This window comes from Sceloporus occidentalis, unplaced genomic scaffold (genome assembly GCF_023333645.1).
Source record: "Sceloporus occidentalis isolate IW3139 unplaced genomic scaffold, rSceOcc1.0.p SCAF_50, whole genome shotgun sequence".
NCBI classification, from domain to species: domain Eukaryota; kingdom Metazoa; phylum Chordata; class Lepidosauria; order Squamata; family Phrynosomatidae; genus Sceloporus; species Sceloporus occidentalis.
Window position 1 is genome coordinate 5,407,243 of NW_028317030.1, and position 20,179 is coordinate 5,427,421.

At 46.4% G+C, this 20,179-nt stretch overlaps 2 protein-coding genes across 2 annotated transcripts; both read left to right on the forward strand.

Moving 5' to 3' along the window:
- Positions 1-1,537: 1,537 nt before the first annotated feature.
- LOC149288724 (28S rRNA (cytosine-C(5))-methyltransferase-like) lies at positions 1,538-9,088 on the forward strand. The gene is made up of 17 exons (XM_089491432.1): positions 1,538-1,643; positions 1,786-1,825; positions 1,915-1,979; positions 2,059-2,129; positions 2,601-2,650; positions 2,893-2,990; positions 3,223-3,419; positions 3,501-3,590; positions 3,775-3,862; positions 3,954-4,094; positions 4,416-4,555; positions 4,857-4,946; positions 5,059-5,181; positions 5,389-5,486; positions 5,641-5,780; positions 8,434-8,544; positions 9,024-9,088. The coding sequence occupies exons 1-17, from the start codon at positions 1,538-1,540 to the stop codon at positions 9,086-9,088; spliced, it is 1,713 nt and encodes a 570-aa protein (XP_089347558.1).
- A 563-nt stretch (positions 9,089-9,651) lies between these two features.
- On the forward strand, positions 9,652-19,237 carry LOC149288725 (non-homologous end joining factor IFFO1-like). The gene is made up of 9 exons (XM_089491433.1): positions 9,652-10,220; positions 14,241-14,301; positions 14,676-14,771; positions 15,509-15,649; positions 16,067-16,209; positions 16,646-16,766; positions 17,045-17,140; positions 18,343-18,473; positions 19,147-19,237. The coding sequence occupies exons 1-9, from the start codon at positions 9,652-9,654 to the stop codon at positions 19,235-19,237; spliced, it is 1,449 nt and encodes a 482-aa protein (XP_089347559.1).
- Positions 19,238-20,179: the final 942 nt, after the last annotated feature.

The following is a 20,179-nucleotide window of genomic DNA, read 5'->3' on the forward strand; positions in this document are numbered from 1 at the left end:
GGATCTTTATCCCATCATGGATTCCTATAACCATGGATACGGCCATTTACTATGACAGTATCTCTCTACGATTTACACAGAGGGATTATGTGCATCAGTGTTTGACTCGTATGGGGCTGTCATATTCTGTAGCGCTGTACAATATAGTGCCACACAAAAACAAAACTAACATCCCAGATCGACGGCGCTGACAGTCTGTCCCCCACCCCCCACGTTCAGTAACTGCCCGGCCGCGAGGGGTTTATATAAATGCGGATAATACTGGGTGAGCTCCAGACCCGGCGGGGAGAGGTTGCCGTGTGATTTTGCACCCCCTCCCCCCGTTCCCAGGGATGATCTACCCGATAGATCCCTATGACAAGAGGAAAGCGGCGCTAACACCCACGTGACTCGAGTGCGACTCGCTCTGCCTCTGGAACGTGGAAGGGAAGTACGTCACCACTGTGCGCCTAGCCGGAAGCTTACTGCGTAACACGTGAGAGAAGAGTCCGAGCTCCGGTAAGGAATGTATACTCGGTGCTGGTTCCCTGCACGATCCTATTGCTTTTCATTCACTAAGATGCATTAAACAGTCTGTTGCATGCATTTGCGGTCTCTTTCTGTCTGTTACATGTATTCGCTGTCTCTCTCTTACTGTCTAATACACTTACGGTCTCTCACGTGCACGGAGAGCAGTGTGTATCGGTATATCTCTTGCTGTATTTTATATATATATATATATATATGTGTGTGAAGAGATGTACATGCCGTACCCAGATTTCTCTGATATCTACATTTGTGGATTAGCGCAGCACAAAGTCGCTTGGTGTCCCCTTAGCATTTCTTTTCCCTTATTACTCTTTGACTGACGCTGGCCCCCCGTCTTCTCATTTATGGGTTCTTTACTCACAGGCTTTACTAGTCAGGGCTTTATACCCAACCGTCTTTTGCTAGGGGTTCCACCGTCTCTTCGGAGTTTCCCCCTCTTCTATCTGCTTGTCTCCGGCTTTACAATACGGCCGGTGTTCTGATATTATTGTGCATCTTGTGTTCCTACGCTACCGTTCAAAGGTTTGGCGTCACTGAGCTATATTCATGAAAAACAAGGACGTTTCTGACTAACATAATTGCAAAAGGGTTTTCTAACAATCAATCAGCCTTTTAAACTTGGATCCGCAAACACAGGCGTGATGGGAGTGATAAAGGGCCATTGGAACACAGGCGTGATGGGAGTGATAAAGGGCCATTGGAACACAGGAGTGATGGGAGTGATAAAGGGCCATTGGAACACAGGAGTGATGGGAGTGATAAAGGGCCATTGGAACACAGGAGTGATGGGAGTGATAAAGGGCCATTGGAACATAGGAGTGATGGGAGTGATAAAGGGCCATTGGAACACAGGAGTGATGGGAGTGATAAAGGGCCTTTGTACGCCTATGAAGAGATTCAATTAAAAATCAGCCGTTTCCAGCTACAATAGTTTTTTACAACATTAACCCCGTCTGCGCTGGATTTCTGATCCATTTCATGTTATTTTATTAGACAAAATTAGTGCATCATGGGTAGAAAATTGGACCCCCTGAGAAAGGTGCCCCGAGGACCTGGTCGAAAAGCCAAGAAACAACCAGGAGCGGAAAATGAATTGAGTAAAATCCTTTCGGAGGGTAAGTTTCATGTTGGTAAGACAAAATAAAAAGTGCTTTTATACCTTAAATATAGTGATCTAGATTCATATCGTGTAAATCCAGATCATCACTATGAGAGCTCTGTTACTCCTTTTTGAATTTCCCTTCCCTCTGTCCTCAGACTCAGAAGTGAAGCGCATGTCCAGCCGCGGTAGGAAGAGGTAAGACCACGCATGTGCATAAAGACGCTCGGCTCGCTCTGCTTAGCAATAAAATTAACGCATTCCTTTTCTCCTTGACTCTGTTACAGAGCAGCTAAACGGCGGCAGTCGGGGGAAACAACAGCTACTGTAAAAGGGAAGGCAAAACAGAATGGTAAGAGCCTGCCCTGCGCCTCCAACCTGTTATTCTTCTCCCTTCCCTGCCTTTGCTTAATCCCGGTGTTCTCTTTAAGGTGCGGCCCCGGTCATCGCTAAGAAAAATGTCCCCGGATTCACCGATGAGAATTCCGAATGGTTGAAACCAGTAAAGCGACCGAGGAAGGAGGAAGCGATGTCGAGCGAGGGGGAGATGGAGGGAGAGGAGGACAAAGAGCAAAGGGAAGAAAATGCGGAGAAGGAGCAGAGTGAGGAAGAAGAGGAGAGCGATGAAGAGGAGAAGGAGCAGAGCGAGGAAGATAAGGAGGAGACGACCGCAGGACTCCTGTCTATGTCAGATAGTGATGATCTACAGGATGATTTTGGAACTTCATCCGAAGAGGAAGGAGAAGATGTAAGATATTAAACCCCAAAACTCTTTCCTGCTTTTTACTTACCTATCGTTTGTGGCGTTCAGCGTCGCCTCTCTCCGACACCTGAGCTAGTCTGGATGCTGCACGGCACTGCCATGCGCCAACTCCTAGGGAGCCATAAGTCATGAAAGCTGGTGGCTTCCTTACAGCGTCATGGCGTTCATTTCCTTTTTACTAAATTCTTACTGTTTCCCTTCCCCCTCCAGCTTCTTCCAATAGAGAGAGACTCTGCAAGGTTGAGAAAGAAGCAGAAAAGGTGAGAACACAAATTCTATTTTTTTTTTTATGTGAATCCACAGGTCTTAATGCTGTCCAGACGCACATGCGCTCATTGGCCATTATCAGTAGACTCTGGTCCGCACACCGCCGTCTGGGCCTGCACACAGATCCGCTACGTATACCTTGATTGCCAAGCACTGCTGTACAGGGCCACATTTCCCTGTATGTGCGCACGCACGCTGCCACGTGTCGCCAACATCCCGATTTTTCTTCTTACAGTGAAAAAGCCAAAGACAAAGAGGAGTCAAAAATTCAGCTAAACACTGACTCGGAGGAAGCCTTTCACTTGCCAACCTCCGAGGAGCTGGAGAAAGAATGTATCCTTTGATTGCCCAATCAGATCCTCCCCTATATTACTGCCTTTACCTTGGCATCTGTCACAGACAGTATACTCCTACTGTATTTTTTTTTTGTATTATTCCTCCATTCCTACCTCTACTCATTCTCTGCACGTTCCGCATCCCTCCTGCCTTCCTCGGGATCTCCCCGTGTTCTTGTCTCGTGTTGAGGCTCTGCATACATGTTTGCGTCCCTTAACGCCGCGTGCAGTGTCCAGCGCGCCGGATCTCACCGCGGTGCAGGAACGCATTAAGGATGTAGTGGGAGTGCTGCAGGATTTCAGCCAGCGGGGGGGACCCCATTCGCGTCAGGATTATCTCACTGTGCTGAGAAAAGATCTCGGCACTTACTACAGTTATGGAGACTACATGCTCCAGACCCTGAGCGACCTGTTCCCGGTATCAGAGGTGAGTATCGGCACGTGGAAACCACGCTCTTCTGCGCATTCCCTCCTTTCCCATATTCACACCTCTTCCTCCTATCCACAGCTAGTTGATTTTTTGGAGGCCTGTGAAGTGCACCGTCCGGTCACCATTAGGACCAACACGTTAAAGACCCGCAGGAGAGACCTAGCGCAGGTAAAAAAAAAAAAAAACTTGAGGGAGCTCTCCTCGGCACCAAAAACATTACTGATACTTTGCCTGAGACGCTCTCACCCACCAAAGTCTCTTCAAGAGTGTCCTTTCTCCAGCAAACGCTCTCACCTCCTATGTCTCTCGCATGTTTGTCTAAAATACCATTTTATTTAAATTCTCCTCTTAGGCTCTAATCAACCGAGGAGTAAATTTGGATCCGCTGGGTAAATGGTCCAAAACCGGGCTTGTTATTTATGATTCGTCTGTTCCCGTTGGTGAGTTTGGGGACTTTCTGGTGGGTACGATAAGTGTCTTGTAGGGGGTCTTCCTTTGACTCATGTGATTTGGCTCTTCTCCGTACACTAGGTGCCACCCCTGAATACCTGGCTGGACATTACATGTTACAGGGGGGGTCCAGTTTGCTGCCAGTCATGGCTCTGGCTCCGCAGGAGAACGAGAGGGTCCTGGATATGTGCTGCGCTCCGGGCGGAAAGACCAGCTACATTGGTAAGAGTTCATGGAAGTTTCTTTCTCAAAGCCAACGCGTTCCGCAGTACAATGAACTCTGCTTCCACTCCCAAGTCGGCTGCTCTTCAGTCGCAAACTGACATCACTGCCTTTTTTTGAATGAAAACAAAGCTTTTGACCCCATTAATGGTTTTTATATGTCAGTGCGAGACCTATAACTAAGAATAGCGTAGCTAGCAGTGCGGAAATGCTAAGCTCTCTCCAGATGGGATTTGCACGGAAATCAATGTGTGGTGTATGATGTCACAGCGTTATATATATTTATTTATATATATACTGATGTCACGGTTGTGCTTTCAGCCCAGCTAATGAAGAACACCGGTGTGATCGTCGCTAACGACGTCAACACAGAGCGCCTCAGGAGCGTGGTGGGGAATCTGCACAGACTGGGGGTTACGAACTCCGTCATCTGCAATTATGATGGACGGCAGATCCCTAAGGTGAGTGGGTCATTTTTTATTCGGCTGGGGTAACCACTGGGTTAATTGTTGCAAAAAAAAAAGATACTCTTGGTTTGGGTCGTCCCAATATTTAATGACAAACTGGATCCCTTTTGTTGAATTTCGTGGAACAAGACTGCCGGTGCTTCGTACTGGTAAAGTGTGTGAGATGAATTTACAGATAGGTCGTGGATCCGTGGATCAGTCATACAGCGTTGGTAATCATTAAATCATATTTTGGCTTCCCTCCTCGTTTTGCTCCATTATCCTCTCTATAATTCATTTTGCGCTCATGTTTTAGGTGCTGGGTGGGTTTGATAGAGTTCTCCTTGATGCTCCCTGCAGCGGCACCGGAGTCATCAGCAAAGACCCGGCTGTGAAAACTAACAAGGTGCGTTAATACCAAGGGGCTTATTTATTATACATGAGGAAGGGGAAGCTGTATGTGCGGCAGAAATAAAGGATGTATAGTGAGACTGATTGGGACTGTATTGTTTGCACAGAGCGTACAGGACGTCCAGCGCTGCGCTCACATACAAAAGGAGCTCATTCTCAGCGCCATCGATTGCTTGGACGCCCAGTCTGCCTCCGGCGGATTCCTTATCTACTGCACCTGCTCGATCACCGTGAGTAACCCGCTCCCAATAATGACTGCCTGTTCTGCCATTTAACATAATACCCAACCGTCTCTGTAAACTACTACCTCCAGGTCCTCCCTCCTGCAGAAGTGGTAGAGGGTGGTATTCTTCCTAAGGCTTGCGGTCCTACGTTATGACTGTTTCTGGTTTGCCCTTTAAGTTCTGTCTCAGAGTGTCGTTCCTTTAACTTCGCAGGTGGAGGAGAATGAGTGCGTGGTGGACTATGCCTTAAAGAAACGAAATGTAAAGCTTGTGCCCACCGGCCTGGACTTCGGAAAAGAGGGCTTTGTAAGGTGAGACTGCTGTGGCCTCTGCGTATGCCTCTTAAAATATGCTTTTCCACGAGTAACGAGAAGCCGATGGTTTATAGATAAATGTGTGTTTTAAATACGCCGAGGTGGAAAGATGGAGTTTTGTGTCTATAAGAGGTTCTGTGTCTTGTTCCAGGTTTAAGGAGCGCCGGTTTCACCAGTCCCTGCGTCTGGCCCGTCGGTTCTATCCGCACACCCATAACATGGACGGGTTCTTTATTGCGAAACTCCGCAAATTCTCGAACACCATCCCAGCCGCAAACAAAGCGACCGAAGGTGAGTGACGAAGGCCTGTCAGCGGGGCCACACGTTCCGCAGCTCCCCACATCACCCAGGCCGTCTCCGTGACCCGCACCGTTTTAGGGGCTCCTGATCCCATCGGTGCGATTCCTGGCCAGAGCTCACCGTGTGCTGTTTGCAACACCATTTATTGATTGACCCCCAACCAGTGTAATTAAAGTTCCATATGATGCGGCAGGTCGCACTGCTCATCACCCAGACTGTCTGCTGGGGGGCCCTGGCGGAGACCAGTTTGAGCTGATGAGGTGCTGCCATCATGCCATGGGGGGGTAAATGCCCTGCCAGGCCAGCATTAAGTGGCATCCCTGCATACAGCTAGCTGTGTATGCATCCCGCATAATACTTACCATTTTTTACCAAAATTTTTTTTTATTATTATTATTCTAGAACAACCAACGGAGACCCCGACCTCCACCCCCAGCCCCAGCCCTGCCAAACCCAGTGAAGGGAAGGGGGAGAAAGCAGCCAAAAAAGAGAAGAAAAAGAAAATCCTCGCAAAAAAACTAAAAGGAATGCAGAAGAAAAATAAAATCCCCGCAAAAACAAAAGGAATGCAGAAGAAAAAGAAAAGCAAATAGAACCCCCTTTCCCGTGCTCATCATATATCTACAGGGCTGGGTGCCACAAACCACCACATGGACTGGACTATGATGCCCTGTAAAGACAGGACTCTGATACCCTCCAGACCATCACATAGAAGAGACGGCGACGCTCTGCAGACCCCCACGCAGAAGGGACTGCGGACCACCGCAGAGAGCTGGCTGTTTTCCTTTGCAGGGTGTGATGCTCTGCGGTTACGTTGTATCCCTTGTAGGGTGTGAAACTGTTCTGCGGGTCACCTTCCATTCTCTGTAATAACCGTTCTTGTGATCTTTTTATGCTAAAATGAATATAAAAAGGATTATGGCTTCTTATAACTTGCTGCATGATGGGTCTGTCCGGGAGATAAAACTATCAGGAATCAGGAAAGGAGTAAACATATTCATCTTACATCTTCACACCCCGGGGTGTAATCGGGAACGTCCATAGCCGGGGTCCCCAACATCTCCCATAATGAGAGAAAAGGCATTTTGTGGACATTTCCAGATGGGACTCTGCCGGAGATGTTCACATTTCTGTAAACCTCTGTTAAAGCCGATCCATAATAATTGTCATTTAGAGAATCCCTAATACCAGAACCATCTGAGAGACGTGAGAGAATGTCCAAGAGGCTTACATTCATTTATTTTATAAATTGGCAATTCCACGAGGATGCAAAAGAATGTGGGGGGTAGCTGGGTATCCCTAGAACAACTCGGTTCCCGGGCAGTCGGGGAGGAAGAACACATCAAGAGTTGTTTTTGGGATGCTGTTTGTAGCTGATTTAGGGGAAACGTATGAAATCCCCCAAAACGATTTATAAGAATGGTGATACCAAGGGGTTTGGTGACTCCCGTTTGTTTTAGATGCGGAGGATAATTGCACCAATCCTTGAGTTTGTGTTAAGATGGAACAAATTCTGAACGAAAGACCTACACAAGCCGGAGACCTGCATCGGTCCACAAGTTAAAGGGTTTGGTGAAAATTATTGCAAGCTCTTTGAGCAAGTTCTTCCATACTTTTTCCAAATTGCCATGTGATGCACTACTTGCTATATCATGGTTAACGTTTGTACAGCACTTTGGTATATGATGGTTACTAATTGTACAGCGCTTCGGTATATGATGGCTCCATATGACTCAATAAATAATGATAAATCCCAGAAGTATATAACTGCTGCTAATGGCTGAGCAGCAGTCTCCCTCTAGTGGATATTCGTGGAATAGCACTATTTTGCTCCAGGTGAATGTGAATAACTTCTGTTTCTATAAGTAATGTCACAGTGCTGGTCCTGGTATTTAAGTGGGTCGAATGATAGGTTTTAGGGGCTTTTTTTTTTTTTTAAGGGACCACACTAAAGAGCTATTGGGTCCCAAGGGCCACTTTGTGCCATTTGCGTGTGGCTACCGACTGTCCCTATCTGTCTCAGAGTCTTGCTGGCCCTCTGTCCAGGGTTCCAGAAAAATCTTATTTTGCTGCATTTTTGCTGGCATTTGACGTGCATGAAAGAGGCTAAACAGCCCAAAATAACATGGGCGGAGAGCTGCTTTGTATGTGGTTTGGGCGTCCATAAGGACTTTTTCAGTAGGTTGGAGAATACGCTGAAATATAAATAAAGATACATCGTAACGTCTTACATTTAATGCAAAAACTAACATTCTCCTTAAAGACCGCTGTTGGTATACAGGGTCACAGCCACCATGCGCAAGCCCACACTACTGGCTGGGTCGTTGTGGGGTCCCAATGAGGACCCTTGATGTCTGCTTGAGAACCACCGAAAACCCTGCCCTGATATGACCTGCCTCATGTATAAACAAATCCATTAAACCGAACTTGGCATTCATAAGCATGGAGGGGCACAAAACCCAAGCTTATTCCACAATCAAGCAGATCGCTAAAAATCTCCTAATTTATCAGTTTATCCATCATCTGTCTATCTATCATTTATCATTTATCTATCTATCATGTATCTATCTATCATCTATCTATCTATCTATCTATCTATCATGAATCTCTATGTCTATCATCTATCTATCTATCTTTTTCAAAGTGAAGTTTAAAACCTGCAGCAGCGGTTTGGTCTCCTCGCTCGTTTCGCCCCCGGCCCTCGTGGACGAGCCACCTCGTGTTCTGAGCCTGGGGGAGCCATCGCACACCTCGCGTACACAGATATCTTGTTACAGATTATTTATTATGTTACTTTCCGCAGCGCGATGACACGTTCTCTGTGAACATTAGAATTTAAATAAATGCATTTTCACTCATATTGTGAACGGGAATATTTATTTGATTGTTTGCTTTACCGAGAGCGTAGTAGATAAGTGGAACAGCCTCCCAGCTGAAGTGGTAGAGGCTAATACAGTGAGGGTATTAAACACGTATGGGATAGACATACGGCTCCTGAATCTAAGACAAAACCGACGACTGATTAAGGTTTAAGTCTTTACAGCAGGAGAAACGGGCGACTAGACGGGGGCCGAATGGGTCTTCACACTAAGGCTTTGATGCCATCTGGATCGGCCAACTCTGTCCTCATGGGCTAATCGACACACATGTAACTTGTGACATACATGTAACGTGTTCACTGACTGTTCTTTAGAAAAAAATAAATTCTCTCCCTTATTTTCTCGGCATTTTCAGATTTTGAGGAACTGATTCTTTTACATAAACGCAGTTTTTTTATCCTGCGGGGCAGCCATGATTAAGCCCCCCTCCCCCACCCTAACATGAGAATTGCCCTTAATTCATGCATAAATATAAATAGCCCCCATTGTCTTGCGGGCTGGAGTAATCGGGCTCTCCTCTTTTTTTTTTTTGTCCCCATTCGTCTACGATGATGGCATGAAGGGGCATCAACATTCTCTCTTGGTGAATGAGACAGACGGCTTTAGGACCTCTCTATTGTCCGCGCTGATGTATTTAGCCATGTGTCCTCACTGCCCTTCTCCCTCCCTCCCTTCTCTCTCCCTCCCTCCCTTCTCTCTCTCTCTCTGCAGCCTGCGGTGATGGTGGATGGAATGCACTCCCCCTTCTCTCCCATCCATGCAGTTTCTGTCCCATCCACGCGTCACGGATGATGTGTCCAGAGCCTCCTCCTGGCTGATCACATCCCTCTCTCATCCCGTCTTTCTTTCTGGGTTTTTTTTTTTTTGCCCCCTGATTTTTTTGCCTCCACCCTGCAGTCACTTTTATTTTCTTCCCCCTCCCACCATCTGGTGCTGGTCCTCCCTCGCTCCCTCCTCTCTGCAGTGCTGAAGACGGCAGAGCGATGAACCCTCTCATGGCTCCTAACCTTCTCCTGTTTTCCTCAGATCCCCCTCTACAGTCGGCGGACAGCCCCCCGTCGCCGTCGCAGTCCTCTCTGTTTCACGGGACCCCGTATCCGCAGAGCGGGGGGGCTTCGGCGCTACGCAATGACTTTGGCTCCAACATCAGCGTTCTTAAGACTCTCAATCTACGGTTCCGCTGCTTCTTGGCCAAAGTCCACGAGCTGGAGAGGAAGAACCGCTCGCTGGAGAGGGCGCTGGAGCGGGCAAAGGGCGTCAGGCCATTGACCAGGGACCAGGCTGTCCAGACTGGCTTCGTAGGTCCAATCTTACCTCCACCTTTACTGGGGCTCACCCGACCCACCCCTGCGCCACCTCCCCAGCCATGGGTATACGGCTCGCGCCGGTTGGGGACCCGACCTGATGTTGGATCCGTGAGCGTCGGTAGTGGAGCCTACTGGGGTCATGCGGACGGAGTCGGGGTTCAGGTCGACACCATCACACCTGAAATCCGCGCGCTCTACAATGTTCTGGGGAAGGTGAAGAGGGAACGAGACGCCTACAAGCAAAGGTGAGCTATATCTCTATACACAACTCTGTATGACAAGCACATACATGCACACGTTACCTCAGCATGATACATATACATTGTCACGTATGTTCATGATATACATAGCCGAGTGCATACAATGTAACCTAACAATGCACTCATACAGACGTGTCCCAACACCAGCAAACTGCATAGGTATTTCAAGATCTTATAGTCATACATGCAGTGTTTCTATCCACACATGTGCTATGACATCACCAAGTTTTTGTATGAAGCACAGTCCTAAAACAAAGTGGAAAGAGTGATGCAATCTCCATAGCAACCGGTGGAATGTTTATGTTAATTGCTTCACTTTAACTCCTATATATAACGGCCCACATAGACATTTTTTAACTAGATGTTTACAAACATGGGGGGGGGTTATGTACAAAAAGTGACTCTGGTGCAATCCTATCACCATAGCAACTCATGGAAAGGTCCTTCCAATCAGGGCTTCCCATTGTGTTGCTATGGTGATAAGAACCCTTTTCAAACGCGTGATTGTTTCCTGTATTCACAGCTAATAAGTTGTCTTCATTCATGTGATACGAAGTCAAAGCCGCGGGGTATTTACATGTATGCAGAGATAAACACACACATAGAGCATCCAGAACACGCGTGACCAATGGGAGCAGAGCGACGCAGACGTGATTATTTCCCACGCAGGTCTCCGTGTGCCCGGCTTCCCTTTAAACCTTCATCCCCGAATGAGGCAAACGATGGTGAATTCACTGTTTGGGAACAGCTGAAAATGCCATCTCCCCGCCAGAGGGGGGCGCCACCGTACATCAGATATAAAGCAGCTGTTCATGGCCCGCTGGGGCTATTAATACCGATTCCTCATTCCGCACATTATTATCACGACTGTGTATCATTTTTGAAACACTTTTGTTCTGCGGTGCTGTACATGGGATTTATATAGCGCCATCATATTGTGTAGCATTGTATAATGTGATATATATATATATATATATATATATAGATATAGCGCCATCACATTCTGTAGTATCGTACAATGTGATATATTTATATATATAGCGCCATCATATTCTGTGGCATTGTGCAATGTGATATATATATATATATATATATATAGATATAGCGCCATCACATTCTGTAGTATCGTACAATGTGATATATTTATATATAGCGCCATCACATTCTGTAGCATTGTACAATGTGATATATATATATATATATATATATATATATATATAGCGCCATCACATTCTGTAACATTGCACAATGTGATATATATTGCTCCAAGATGTTCCATAAAGCTGCACAATATAATATTATATATATATATATATACAGAGCGTTGTACGGCGGTGCTGGCAGGAAGCGTACAGGATGCGGTGATATATGGGGCGTTACGTATATATTTGGGGCATTGTGTTGGTTCCTCTGAGCTGGCAGGAAGCCCAGCGGCGGGGGTGACGCCAGCGGGGGGCTGCGATCAGGGCGTGCGGAGTTTTATCAGGCCGGGCTTTAAATAGGCCGGCCGGAGGGGATCGCAGCTCGGCTTCAGCTGTTCTCTCCACCATTTATGTCGCCGTATCAGCATCGGTGAGAATCTCAAGTACCCAAATTCCTTCACTGAATAGTCAGGAGGTCCGTGTCACCGATCACCCCGCTCTGGCAACACGCTAGAATCAGAGAAAGGAGGCTAAACGGGGCTGATACGGGCAACGCGTTTCCAAAGCACTGTAATATTTCTGGGTGCACGGCCCCCCATCATGTCTGTCACTTTATATGGCAAAAGGTGACAAAATCCTCCACTGTGTAGTCCGGCCTGCGAAAGAAATATCTCTCTCCAGCACTGTATACAGTAATATAACCCCAGCACTGTATACAGTAATAACCCCCAGCACTGTATACAGTAATATAACCCCCAGCGCTGTATACAGTAATACAGGGGTGGGCAATTAATTTTCCCATGGGGCCACATGAGAAATTGGAATGGTTTTAGAGGGCCAGACCTCTACAAACTACAAACTCCGAAGCCTTGTCCATTTTGTTAACTTATGTGCTGTTTAATAAAGTTATTCAAGCCTACGTCATTGGTAGAGGTGCTTGAATAAGTAAGGCCTGAATAACTATTAGCACAGCACAGAAGTGAACAAAATGAACAAGGCTTCGGAGTGCATACCGTATTTTTCGCTCTATAAGACGCACCTGCTGATAAGACGCACCTAGATTTTAGAGGAGAAAAAAAAGGAAAAAATATTTTGAGCTAAAAAATGGGCTAAAATATTTATTACAATAACTGAATAAGCTATGAACACAGTAAGACACACGCAGTAAGACACACACAGACACAGTGAGACACACACAGACACAGTGAGACACACACAGACACAGTAAGACACACACAGACACAGTAAGACACACACAGACACAGTGAGACACACACAGACACAGTGAGACACACACAGACACAGTAAGACACACACAGACACAGTAAGACACACACAGACACAGTAAGACACACACAGACACAGTGAGACACACACAGACACAGTAAGACACACACAGACACAGTAAGACACACACAGACACAGTAAGACACACACAGACACAGTGAGACACACACAGACACAGTAAGACACACACAGACACAGTGAGACACACACAGACACAGTAAGATACACACACACACAGTAAGACACACACACACAAACACAGTAAGACACACACACAGTAAGACCTCCCTCCCTAACCCCCCTTCTCAGTATCTCCCCTCTAACTCCCTAACCCCCCCTTCTCAGTATCTCCCCTCTAACTCCCTAACCCCCCCTTCTCAGGATCTCCCCCCCCGCCCCGGTCACTTACCTTAAACTCCTGTGTTGGAAGCGTGAGGCGTTTGTCTCGGGTGCCGGCGCTTCACTGCTGATCGCCGGCGTCTGACGTCATATGCCGGCGCCCAGCGTAAAGCGCCGGCACCCGAGACAAACGCTTCCAACACAGGAGTTTAAGGTAAGTGACCGGGGCGGGGGGGGGACACCGGACTCATTGGTGAGTCACCAGGACACTCTTTGCGGGCCGGTCCGAGCTATTCAGCGGGCCGGATGTGGCCCGCGGGCCGTGCTTTGCCCAGGTCTGCAGTAATATATCCCCCAGCGCTGTATACAGTAATATAACCCCCAGCGCTGTATACAGTAATATAACCCCCCAGCTCTGTATACAGTAATAACCCCCCAGCGCTGTATACAGTAATATAACCCCCAGGACTTTATAAAGTAATATAACCCCCAGCGCTGTATACAGTAATATAACCATCCAGCGCTGTATACAATAATATAACCCCCCAGCTCTGTATACATTAATATAACCCCCCAGCGCTGTATACAGTAATATAACCCCCACCACTGTATACAGCAATAACCCCCCAGCGGGGTATACAGTAATATAACCCCCAGCACTGTATACAGTAATAACCCCCAGCGCTGTATACAGCAATAACCCCCAGCACTGTATACAGTAATATAACCCCCCAGCACTGTATACAGTAATAACCCCCAGCGCTGTATACAGTAATATAACCCCCAACGCTGTATACAGTAATATACCCCCAGCGCTATACACAGCAATATAACTCCCAGCGCTGTATACAGTAATATAACTCACAGCGCTGTATACAGTAATATAACTCACAGCGCTATATACAGTAATAACCCTCAGCTCTGTATACAGTAATATAACCCCCAGCCCTGTATACAGTAATATAACCCCCCAGCTCTGTATACAGTAATATAATCCCCCAGCGCTGTATACAATAATATAAGCCCCCCCAGCGCTGTTATAAATACAGTAAGGAGGAGCACTGCAAGCTCCGCGGGGGAGGGGTTCACTAGAGGAAGGCAGCTTCCAGTGTCACTTGGTGCCGTCCGCTCCCACCGCACCCTCCTAGTGACGCCACTATTATTACCCCTGAATCCTAATCTGTATTGATTTTTGTGGCCGGTTTATTTTGGTGAAATGTACTTTTGTTTCCTGCAGATGGGAGGAAGAATACACGGCCCGGGTCCAGCTGCAGCAGAGGGTGACTGAGCTGGATGAGGTGAGCGCACCTGGGAGGCGGTCTCTTCCAATGGTCTGTCTCCATATCTACTTGTCACGCTGTCTCTTTATCTACCTCTCTCACGTTGTGATACTCTGTAGACATACTGTCTCCATACTCAGTCATTCTGCATCATTGTAGTCACTCTCTCGCACTCTATTTGCACCCTTGTAGTCTCTCTGCCCTCCCCGTTTTCAAGCTGTCACATTGTCCCCTTGTATTTTCTGCCCCCCTGTTGTCAAACTGTTTGCCCCTCTGTAGTCATACTGTGTGTCACCCTGTTGTCATGCTGCGGAGTAAACATTTGTGAAGTGAAACATTTTATGTCTTAATGAATACATACGTGTAGCGTGTTAATGTCTCTGTCCCCGCAGGAGGCTCAGGAATCCGCTCTCTACCAGGAGGAACTGGCAATGAAAGTCAAACAGCTAAAGGGGGAATTGGTTGTCTTCAAAGGGTTAATGAGCAATGTAAGTATACATGTTATTATTGTGATATACCTATAAGGGTTACACATATGAGAGTGTCGGTGCGTGGGCTCAGTGTACAGAGTGAGGAGGGAGAGGAGGAGTGAGCGGAGCTGTGATGGTGGAAGAGTGTGGAAGTGAGCTGGGGTGAGAGAGCAGAGAAAATGTGAGTGGATATGGATTTGGTGGGAGTGAAGGTAAGGAGCAAGGAGAGAAAAGGGGGTGAGGAGGGTATGAATGAGGTGAGGTGGGTATTGGATAGTGGGGGTGTGAGGACAAGAAACATAGGGGTGAAAAGAGAGGGCGAGAAAATAAATAAGGATGGAAGGGAAGAAGAATGAGAAAAGAACCCCCTTTCCTCCATTCTCTTAGCTCTTTCTCTTCTTATAACTTGTTTTCCTGCTCTCTAATTCCCTCGATTTCCAGGCCAATCTCCTCTTCTCTCACGCCCCGACTCAAGACTTTCTTACCTCTAATCGCTCTCTTCCTAAATGTTTCCTCCATTCCAACCATCAATCACTCCTCGCACATGCTCTCTATTGCCCTATCCACCCCTACACTCACATCTTCCCCTCAGTCTATTTCTTTCTCCAAAGTCGCCCCTCTCTATTTTCTTCCCTTGGTTTTCTCTCTCACACCTTTTGGCTTTTTTCTCTCGGCCTCAATCTTTCTCTCTCTCTGTCTCTCCTTCTCTCTCTTATCCCTCTCCACCACACTCATATTGGCTCTCTTCCCTCCAGAACCTGTCCGACCTGGACACGAAGATCCAGGAGAAAGCCATGCGAGTGGACATGGACATCTGCCGGCGGATTGATATCACGGCCAAGCTGTGCGATGTAGCTCAGCAACGGAGCTGTGAGGACGTGATCAACATGCTGCAGGTATGTAGGCGTGCATGTGAATGTGCGTGTGAATGTGCGTGTGCGAATGATTGTAGAGTGCTTGTGAGGGTGGAAAGCCCCTTCTCTTCAGGGACAGTTGGCATATATATATATATACAGCATATAGATTTATATATATATTTCATTTATTTTGGGGTTTATGATTCATTTGAATCATTTAATAATGTTTTGTCCCTCCTGAGTTTGTGTGTAGTGTATGTAGTGTGTGTATTGTGTGTAGTTTGTGTGTATAGTGTGTATGGTGTGTGTGATATATCAGTCTCATTGGTTTTCTCTCTCTCTTTCTCTTTTTTTTTTCCCTTTTACATTCACTAATTTCTCTGTCTCTCTCATACGCATCTTGCACCATTCCCTCCGCCTCTCTCTCTTTAGACAGTTCACCTCTCTCCTATGAAGGTTTTGAGCAGGAAGAAGGAGCGCAAACCGGCAGCTGATGAAGACTCATCGGTGTGTGAGAGCGAGAGTGTGCGGGGAGGAGAGGAGGACGAGAGCACAGCACTGAGCATCAACGAGGAGATGCAGAAAATGCTCAACCAGCTGTGAGTGTCTATATACTGTGCTTCACAATCTGCCCCCCATTAAAATGCACCCCTCTATTAATATGCACCCCTCTATGACTGTACACCCCTCTATTACTGTACACCCCTCTATTAATGTACACCCCTCTATTAATGAGCACCCCTCATTATAATGCACCCCTCTATTAATGTGTACCCCTCGTTATAATGCACCCCTCTATTAATGTGCACCCCTCGTTATAATGCACCCCTCTATTAATGTGCACCCCTCGTTATAACACACCCTTTAGTGATAAAGAATTCCCCCAATTCCAATACACCCTTCCGTTACTATCCACCCCCCATAATAATGCATCTCCCCAATTCTAAAGCACCCCTCTGTTGTTATGCACCCCTCTGTATCATACACATAAGACCCCTCTCTTCTCTCACCTGCTGACCCCGGTCCGTCTTTCAGGAGGGAGTATGATTTTGAGGATGACTGTGACAGTCTTGCTTGGGAAGAGACTGAAGAGACCCTTTTACTGTGGGAGGATTTCTCCGGCTACACAATGTCCGCTGTGGAGTCTCAAGGAGAGGTGAGAGTTTGTCCCCCCCGTATCAATCATAAAACCCCATATTCTTCCATAAAACCCCATATCCACTCACATAAACCTCATATCCACTCAAAAAAAACCATATCTGGCCATAAAATCCCATATCTTGCCATAAAGCTCCATATCCTGCCATAAAACGGGGCAGCTGCCTGCCCGCTAAATGCCCCTTCCTTATACATCTGTCCAGAACAATGGTGGGTGATCCCCCCCCACACACGTAACCCACAAATCTGGTTGTACTCCGTCTTTCGGTGTTTCAGGCTCAGGACGACAGTCTGGAAGAGGTCATAAAGGACACGGAATCTCTTTTCAAAAACCGAGAGAAAGAATATCAAGAAACCATCGACCAAATTGAGGTGAGTCAGATGTCCAATGAGAACCGGCCACTGATATGAGGCATACAGATTGCCCCGGTCTGGCTGGGATTCTTAGGGGACAGTCCTGCTCCTTAACACACCATGAATCACTGCTGCTGAATTTTGTTCAACAATACCCCCCTGCAGGGGGCGCAAACAGATTTAAGAGCCTTGTCCCGTTCCGCATTACTAAATACCAACCCCTTATCCTCTTGTTTCTATTTGCTTCAAGCTCCCTATTTATTGATGTATATATAGCGCCATCATATTCCACAGCGCTGTATAATAGGTAAACATGACATAACAATTTGGAAAAACAAGGTCACAAGGGCCCTGCTCTAAAGAGCTTACAATCTAGTTAATGTACCACTCTACCAAAGAGCACTTTGGAGACTGATATGATGTGGGTGTTTTGCACCCCTCAGCTGCTTTTGGGGGACAATATTATGGACTCAAAATTCCATTAGTGAGATCAAAATTACATTTGTCCCTTTTTATAATTTCACACATTGTTTTATAACCTTTTTTGTGTTTTTTTTTTTTTTTTGCTGTTAGCTTTTTTATACCTGTGTCATTATATATATCGTATTTCATTTTTCTTATATTTAACACAATTCTCCGGGGGGCTTTTGGAAGGGAACCGCCAGCTGTGGAATCACAATGGGTGACGTTTATGAGCTGAACGGGGAAATGTCCATATCTGGCTAAAAATCGACCAAATGACGCCAGAAAGCGGAAGTTACAACCTGAAAAAAGAAATACCGTATTGGCCTTAATATAAGCCTCCCTTTTCCCACCAGTACATACATTATTAACGCCATATTCAGTGTGTTCTATGAGTAGAACTTTGCCCAACGTACTGAAGAAGCAAGATTGGGGACAACCCAACCCAACATGTCCTCACGAATTGTAACCAACCTCATCTTGAAATTTCCCCTGGTATTTATCACCAAAAAAACACACAGCATTTCTTTGCGGGCATGTGGTTTACAAGAGGTAAACATGGCGTCCAAGACTATGGGCTTCCAGTTGTCGGGGGGCTTTCATTAAGGTGGGCAGCTCCTTGGCAGTACTGCTCCGTCATGAGAGCATTGAGGTGGCTCTAATATTAGTTGTGGAATCTACCGGATAGATACAAGTATTAAGTAGTCTTGGTTGTGAATAGCTGTTAACCCATGAATGTCGGTTCTCCCCATTCACAGCTGGAACTCGCCACCGCCAAGGACGACATGACGCGCCACCTCCACGAGTACATGGAAATGTGCAGCATGAAGCGGGGCTTAGATGTGCAGATGGAGACATGCAGGAGACTAATTAACCAATCAGAAAACAGGTGAGAGGTTACCTGGATAATATACAACATCGGTAACGCATCAACCAGCTGGAAAAAAAATAAGGTTTAGGATTTGACTGGTAGATTAAGGCGATGGAACGACCAGCACATGGAGGGATGTCCATGAGGGGATGTGCGTGTGTAGAAGGGAGACCCTCATTCATAACAATGATCAGAGATTACTCATTCTATTAGAACAGTGGTGAGGAACCGGCCATGAAACTAGAATTATGGCCAGGGACAAGTTATCCAATCAGAATATTGATGAATGGCAACTGGGCTGGCTATCCAATCAGAAACATGAAACATAACTACTCAACCAATCACGATAGCTCTTAAGGACCAGCCATGCAGTCAGAGTAATGGTCAGGGACTACTCATTTAATCAGAGAAGCAGCTACGGCGTAACAATCAAAGACTTCCATCAGATAGGAGAGTCCATCCAAACTTTATCTTTAACAATTTGTGCCAACAGCCTATCAGCGCCTGCTTCTGTGCCATATAAATATGAATGAGGCAAAATTACATGATAAAGGAACTGTTTGGGGAAACGTATGGGCATTCGGCAGTACCGGGAACATTGTTTCAACTGCTGCATTTAGGTGAAAGTGTTACATTCAGTAGAGTAGGTGGAACAGCAGCTTTAATTCTTCCTGTCCCGCTTTCTGCTCAGATCTCCTCCTCCCAGCAGCGAATCGAACTGCAACGAGGACCCTGACGACTCCGACCGGGATCCCCCTTCCTCGGACAGCTCAGCAAGATGATAAAGGGCACCCCTGTGCCCCCCAAACCACTGCCTCTGGATCTGTCACACTGAGTGCATAGCGGGGGGGGGGCGCCTGCCCCTCCGAGACCAAACCGTACGGCAGTGTGACTGATATGCCGAAAATATATATATAGGGCGCTATGCTTTCAGATGCCAGGTGTATGGAGTAGGGTGCAGTACACGAATGTAGTACAAAGCGTGCATGTGTATGCGTGTATATATATATACTGTATATATAGCCATCGGCACCGAGGGTACACAATATGCAGATACTGTACATATAGGGGTATGATGCTGTGTGGGCTGTATGTATATATAAAAATATATATACTGTATATGTATATATATACACAGGGGAATCCGGATGTGATTAAATGTGCAATATAATGCTGACACCGGTGTATATAAAGGGTAAGGTGCTGGCCGACGTGGGGTATACATTAGGTGCGATGCTGCCAAAAACCTGGCATATATATATATATAGGTGAAATGTATAAGAATAGAGAAATTGAATGTCTTTTTTATGGGATTCATCTCATGTACATATCAGAAGGTGACAAGGAACCATTAGAACATACAGTATATCCATCACTAAATAGCTTTTTTTTTACCAACGAAGCCATTGACCCAATAATATTTAAAACAGGCAAGTATGTGCATATATTCTATGTATTTCACCACTTATATGACAGTGTAAATAAACAGCTCTATAAATACAAATCTATATAATATGCCTCGTTTCTGCGTATTCTTTAACATACGAATCAGGCGGGGTGTCGGGAAGTGTGTGTGTGGGGGGGGGCTGCCCCTGCTTTCCTAGGGGCGCATCGACCTTATAGGGCCCATATACCCGCGCCCCCTCTTTTCTAGGAGCTCAGAATGTTTGCTGGGTATGAGGGTAGCAGAGGGTTCTACAACCCTAAAAGCCCCAATAATGTGT

Coding starts and splice junctions, on each gene's coding strand:
- LOC149288724 (XM_089491432.1), top strand. CDS start 1,538: ATGGGTAGAAAATTGGACCCCCTGAGAAAGGTGCCCCGAGGACCTGGT. Junction 2,991..3,222: donor CGAGGAGCTGGAGAAAGAAT/GTATCCTTTGAT, acceptor CGCCGCGTGCAG/TGTCCAGCGCGCCGGATCTC. Junction 5,182..5,388: donor ACTGCACCTGCTCGATCACC/GTGAGTAACCCG, acceptor TTAACTTCGCAG/GTGGAGGAGAATGAGTGCGT.
- LOC149288725 (XM_089491433.1), top strand. CDS start 9,652: ATGAACCCTCTCATGGCTCCTAACCTTCTCCTGTTTTCCTCAGATCCC. Junction 16,767..17,044: donor CTGTGGAGTCTCAAGGAGAG/GTGAGAGTTTGT, acceptor TCGGTGTTTCAG/GCTCAGGACGACAGTCTGGA. Junction 17,141..18,342: donor AAACCATCGACCAAATTGAG/GTGAGTCAGATG, acceptor CCCCATTCACAG/CTGGAACTCGCCACCGCCAA.